This window comes from Alligator mississippiensis, chromosome 2 (assembly GCF_030867095.1).
Source record: "Alligator mississippiensis isolate rAllMis1 chromosome 2, rAllMis1, whole genome shotgun sequence".
Lineage (NCBI taxonomy): Eukaryota > Metazoa > Chordata > Crocodylia > Alligatoridae > Alligator > Alligator mississippiensis.
The window spans coordinates 71176222-71182221 of NC_081825.1; the positions used below are offsets into that span (position 1 = coordinate 71176222).

General features: G+C 40.7%; 1 protein-coding gene across 3 annotated transcripts in view; it reads left to right on the top strand.

The window, feature by feature from the left end:
• IRF2 (interferon regulatory factor 2) overlaps positions 1-1453 on the top strand; it is a 71350-nt gene extending 69897 nt beyond the window's left edge. For all 3 annotated transcript variants that reach the window (XM_006263872.4, XM_006263873.4, XM_019481339.2), the window contains one exon: positions 119-1453. In XM_006263872.4, the coding sequence (XP_006263934.1) occupies positions 119-427 (309 nt within the window). In that variant the 3' untranslated portion in view covers positions 428-1453. The remainder of the gene's footprint in view (positions 1-118) is intronic.
• Positions 1454-6000: the final 4547 nt, after the last annotated feature.

A 6000-nucleotide genomic window follows, 5' to 3' on the forward strand; every position in this document is an offset into this window, starting at 1 on the left:
ATTTTTTGAAAAGCAGATGCTTAGTTTAGTTCATGGTTGAAAGAGATGATAGAGCAGCCCCTGTATCCAGCTGCTGGAAGAGTTTGCAAAATCACATTCGTTGTCTCTTTCCACTCAGGGACGGCTTCACTGGCAAAAGAAAAACATCGAAGGCAAACAATACTTGAGCAATATGGGGATGAGGAACCCTTCCCATCTGCTTCCTAGTATGGCTACCTTTGTGACTTCTAACAAGCCTGACCTCCAGGTCACCATCAAAGAAGAACCCTGTTCACTGCCTTACTCCTGGCCTGCCTTCCCAGATATCCCTCTCCCACAAGTAGTGTCTACAGCTTCTACCAGCAGTAACAGGCCAGATCGGGAGGCACGGGCTAGCGTCATCAAGAAAACATCAGACATCACCCAGTCAAGAGTCAAGAGCTGCTAAGCCTTTGGCTGTGTGTTTTTTAGCTTTTTTTTGTTTTTGTATTTTATGTTTCTCTAGAAGAGGTGCATCTCTGATGCACATTAGACAAATCTAAGGGAAAGCCTTGATTATATAGAACATTGCTGTGGCCGACTCCAGTACTGGAGTTTTCTTAACTCAGGATTCCAGCCATCAGTATGTATACCTGAAACCAGATGGATTTACAAAGTTACTGCATAGGAAAACAGAACTCTGGCCCACTTATATAAGTTCCAGTACTGCATAAGAGGACCAACAACCACAAGAGAAGTGGTGCTGATGCACTTCTTACAGTCAAGGCTGTGATGGAACTGAAAGCCTCAGAATGGAAGAGAAAATGTGAAGTAGCTGGAATATTTTTAAATAAAGATCTATTGTGAATATGTACATAGTGCAGCACTAGCAAACGTTGCAGTCTGCTTCTGCACCTTATTAAAAAGCACTTACAAAAAGGCCTTCTATTACCTTGCTTGAATTAATGGCACATTCAAGGTCCCCACTTTTACCTGTATTCTTTTCCAAGCTATTCTTGTTAATATGTCTTTTGAGGAGGAGGGTAAAGAAAAGGAAGGTAAAACTTCCCAAGTGGATTTCATACAATTTAAGATTGCTTTTCTCATGTTTGTTTCTAATCTTCTATGCTTGAATGCTGCGTGGTACAATAGGAAAGAAAAAAAGAAAACTATTACAGAGATATTATGCAAATATCCAGATTTAGAAAAGAAAAATACTCTAATTCTAACCAGAGCAAGCTTTTTTATTTTTTATACAGGGGAATATTTTATTCAAAGTAAAATTCTAAAGTGAATATAATTGTTTTTTTTTAATCTTTTCTACAGCAAATTTATAATTTTAAGATTCAGTTCTTGGTTATTGGCAGTTATTACATTCTTGTGGCACATTTTTTTTTAATTTTGTAAAGATAAAATAGCTTTTATGAGCTCATGTAGCAATCAAATTATCCTGTGGATTGATAATAAATATGGTATATAGTTAAATTTGTAATAATTATAGCGTCTGTCTTTCCTTCATTTTACAGAAATACCCCCGAAGAGCATGAGTGTGCAAGATGAAAGTGAGAGGTGAACCCTCTCAAACTGAACTATTGGGATTATTCCTTTCCTTAGGCTCTAGAAGTAAACTGTATGTTTTGAATTAAATAGGGAAGTGTTACGCTGCAGCATAACACAGGTAAAAAGAGGAACTAGTATTTAAAGGCATCATGTTCAAGCGTGGCCTCAAGGGCATGCAGCTGGGAATTAGAGGACATACATTTGGTTCTCAATTCTGCTACTGAGTTGTTGTGTAACTTTGGGCAAATCATTTGATTTTTTTTATGTCTTGGTGTCCTTGTCTGTGAAATGGGGACAGTGGTACCTTCTTTTTAAAGAGCTACAACTAATAAGAATCTACTATTACTAATGGAGTGAGCATAAGATTGGCAGCCAAGTCAATTCCCTTCTGAGTTCTGATCTTGTAAGTGCTCTCACAGCCACCACATGAGAATAGGTTGTAAGCACTGTCATCTGTACTGAGTATCTTGATGAAGGTGCAAAGTCCTTTGCAGACAAATCATTCAGAGCCTGATATTGTGAGGTACTGTGTATTTGTAACTTATACTGGCAGCACTGAAAATTAATGGCATTTACGACCTTAGAATTTCTGGGCCAGATTCATCCCTAGAGTAACTCCACTAACTCCAAAGGAATGTGTGTTTGGTTGTTGCAGGGATGTAGGCTGTAGCCGTGTTGGTCTCAGGACCGTGTTCGGTTGTTAGGTCATCAACCTCATATCTATAGAAATTACAGTATGAGTACCACCTCATGGGAGTTAAAAAGATTTATTTGACACATGTGTACAATCCTTGATCCAGTGCTCTTACAATGCTATTATAATTCTGTTATTAGACTTACACTTTATCCAGACTGCTTAAGTGACACCTGAGATAGTCAGGAGGTAGTAAACAGAAAAAGGAGTCAGTACCATAAGGAAACATGGCAACTGGAAATTAGAAAGGGAGAGATTTGGCCATTAGTATTCTCCTGTATTACTAACTCAATACCATCTTTTTTTCCAATTTTTAGCACTAGTCTGTCATGAAATTCTGTTTAAAATCCAGTGTAGTATTGCTCTGTGTCTACAGAACACAGTTGATGTTTTAATTGGTGATTTTAGACAAGACTCTCGACCTAATTTTGCTTTATTAATCCCAGCTGAAGGCCTGAGTGGAATCAACTGTGCCATAGGCGACTGGTGCATGGGGGTGCACGTGCCCCCTGATGGCTGACACTGATGCTGTTGGTAGAGCTGGTGCCCTCCCTGACAGGGTCAGTGGCTTCTGCAGGTGCCCCCCAGGTTCAGGAGGCACCAGTCACTCATGAACTGAGCTTTTCTAGACATATAAATATTTAGTCTACTTTAATGTATTCTGGTTGTCTCCAAAGTGCAGTAAAAGAAGGGGCCATCATCTAGTGAAAGTGGCCTGATTTGCCTTTAAGTTTTGCAAAGAAGGACAATAAAGTAGTGCACAAATGCTCACTGCATCACTGCTTCAGTGAATGCACAATAAGAGGCACATACATATCTCCTGTAATGTTTGGTGCACCATGTAAATCTCATCTTCCACAGGTTTGTGTCTGAAGGTACTTACTATAAGATCTTAGTATGAGCTATTTAGTATGAGACCATAGCTTACTGGGAAGGATGCAATGCAGGGAAGGGAGTATAATTTCCTTGATACTACGAAGGCTTGGACTCTGAAATGTGAGGTTTGATTAATCTTGTTATCTTTGTTTGCAAAACTACATAAGTGGTCCTAAAGTTATCCAGACATTCGAAATAATGCATGAAAGTTGAGCCTGAAGTTTCCTGAAGCCTGACTATTATTGCAATAACCATTTAAATGATAACAAACTGATTCTCAACTTTTGTTAGGGGCACAGAACAGAACACGATGTACTATAGGGTTCTGTTGTCCCATATTTCAGTCCACAATAAATTGACTCAGTAATAGGGAACACACACAGGGTTAGCTTTTCCAGACTGGCTGCCCACAGTGGGCATTATTACAGCCCTGGTAACTAAGTGGTGGCGGACCTATTTTGCCACTTACTACATGTTGCATTGAACAATATTGGCTAGGGGAGTAAACTCAGGAGACATACTATGTTGTTACTACACATTGTTCAAGAGATAACTAGATATGAGCAATTTACTACATAGCAGGCCTATGCAGCGTGTGACTTCTACTTTTATAATAACATAGATTTACAACATAGCTAACTGACTTTTTTACTATGTATTCTCACTGCTCTGAAGTTCTAGGGAGGTGTGTGTGGGATGCTGCCCAGGAGAGGGGAGATTCAAAGGAGTGTTCCCTCCATGCTTGGATACAAGCACAATGGGCACTCCATTTTTACTAAGACCTATTTCCTTAAAAGTTATTGAATCACCTAATTCCCATGGAAGAGAATCAACTGAATGTTTCCTGTATTTAACAAAAAAAAAATCACCAAACACTCAAGAGAGTTCCCTGCTACCAAATTCCAACAGTCCTCAGCAGCTGAAATAAAAAACAGAAAATTAAACAGATTTTTTTTTTAAAGGTTGGAGTTTGAATAGAATATTCAATCGGAGTTTGAATAAGAATAATTCTAGTCCCCTACTTCTCTAATCTCTCTCACGTGCACACAAAACACACAAGCACAGACAGAGGATTGGAACAACCTGACGGAAACATCTTCAATTTGTCCAGCAAACAATCTGTCAAATGAAATTATCTTTCCATAGAAGCAAAACATGTACAGAAACCTAATTTACAGAGTAACTAGCTGCAGGAGCTGGGACTGAATATTCACATATGGGACTATAATCAGTGCTCAGTACAAACTTGCAGTCCTTCACCCAGAAAAGTTAAGTTCAGCTACAACATCTGTTTATCACTCCGTTTCACAGCAGGAAGGCTTTGTTTTGAACCAGCAAAGAGGCTTGGTTTACTATCATATGATAGGCCAGATTCATCCATGGTGTAACTCAGTCACAGTAACTGAAGTTGCATCAGATGTGAATTTACCCAGGTGTATTTATTAGCTCATTTCAGATTAGAACCCAGAGTCCTCCTGTCTGAGGCCTTTGTGTTAATCACAAGATCTCACCCTCCCTCCCTTTTTACTTAATCTTGTAGTATACAAAGAGCCTTGTATACAAAGATATTCAAATCTCATTTAAAACCATAACAGTTGCGTCAGCACAACTTCCTTGGTGATGTTGCACAATTTAGGGAATTAGGCCCCAACAGGTTTTGCAGGATATAGCAATGTCTTTGCCTTTATAAATTCCTAAATATCTGTATCTGTCACATGGCCAGCCATGTCAGCACACCCTCTGCTGGGCTTTTCACTGGTGTTTGGATGCCAGCAGACTGACCTTGTAAACTCAAACTTCCCTTTAGCTAAGGCGGTTCCATCACTCTCTTTTCCTGGTGTTCTGGCACACTTATGGGACCGGTTTCATGGCAATTAGGCTGTGAAACTCACTAAATTCCACCATAACTTAAGCATATCCTTTCCCAGAGCTCCAACCTTACAGCCACTGAGATTTCAGTGCAATTCCCTAGGAGCCTGCAACAGTTGCAGTACATATGGCAAACAGGTGCTAATCAGGCACAGAGGATTCTCCAACACATATTCTTTATCCTGGTAGATAAATACACAAATCCAGATGAAAATGATAGCACACCTGTATACCTTTCCCTGACTCTCAGTCTCACTTGTGACTGTTCTTTGGGAGCTTTGGACAGGATCAGCTAATAAACTCAGGTTTATTTTCCCACAGCCACAGCATAATTAGGAGTGGATGAATGCACCAGAATTGCTCCTCTAACCCCGTGGGGTCTGAACTCTGGCAACAAAAGCAGCCCCACAGTGCAGCAGCAGCTGGAGACTGCTTTTGAATCCCCAGGATAGGTAAGATTCCTGCACCAACTCCATCATGTCCCTGCCCCTGCCCCTTCAGCATGCAGCAGCACCCCCACTGCCTCCACCCTGCTCTCCTGCAGAATCTGCCCAGGGCACAAGTCCTCATTATGTCTCTGCCCACAGCTCATGGTGCTTCTTCTGAATCATGAAATCTCTGGAATTAAATAGCATATTCCCTATAAGAGCATGCCCTTGTCTTCCTTTAGCCAGGCTAAAACCACCTCCCACAGCATTTGTTTCTCCTACAAGTCCTTTTTAAATCCCTACTTTGTCTCTGTTCTAGCTGGGAATTTACCAGTCTTCTCCTTCTCCCTGGAGAGCTACCAGTTCAGCAAACATATTGCCCCCATATCATTTCCACCTGAACAGACAGTTGAACATGGCCCCTCAATAATAGAGAGAGCCATTTAGCCCTATTAGTCTGAAAGCAGGCAGGGTAGATTTAAACCTTATACACTCAGGGTGTTAAACTTATCTGTCTCCGTGGACCTGAGTGGCACCTGATCTGAACCGTGGACCACCTTCTCCCCTCTCCCTGCTCCCCACATGACAGATCCAGTGCAAATTATATCTGCTGTA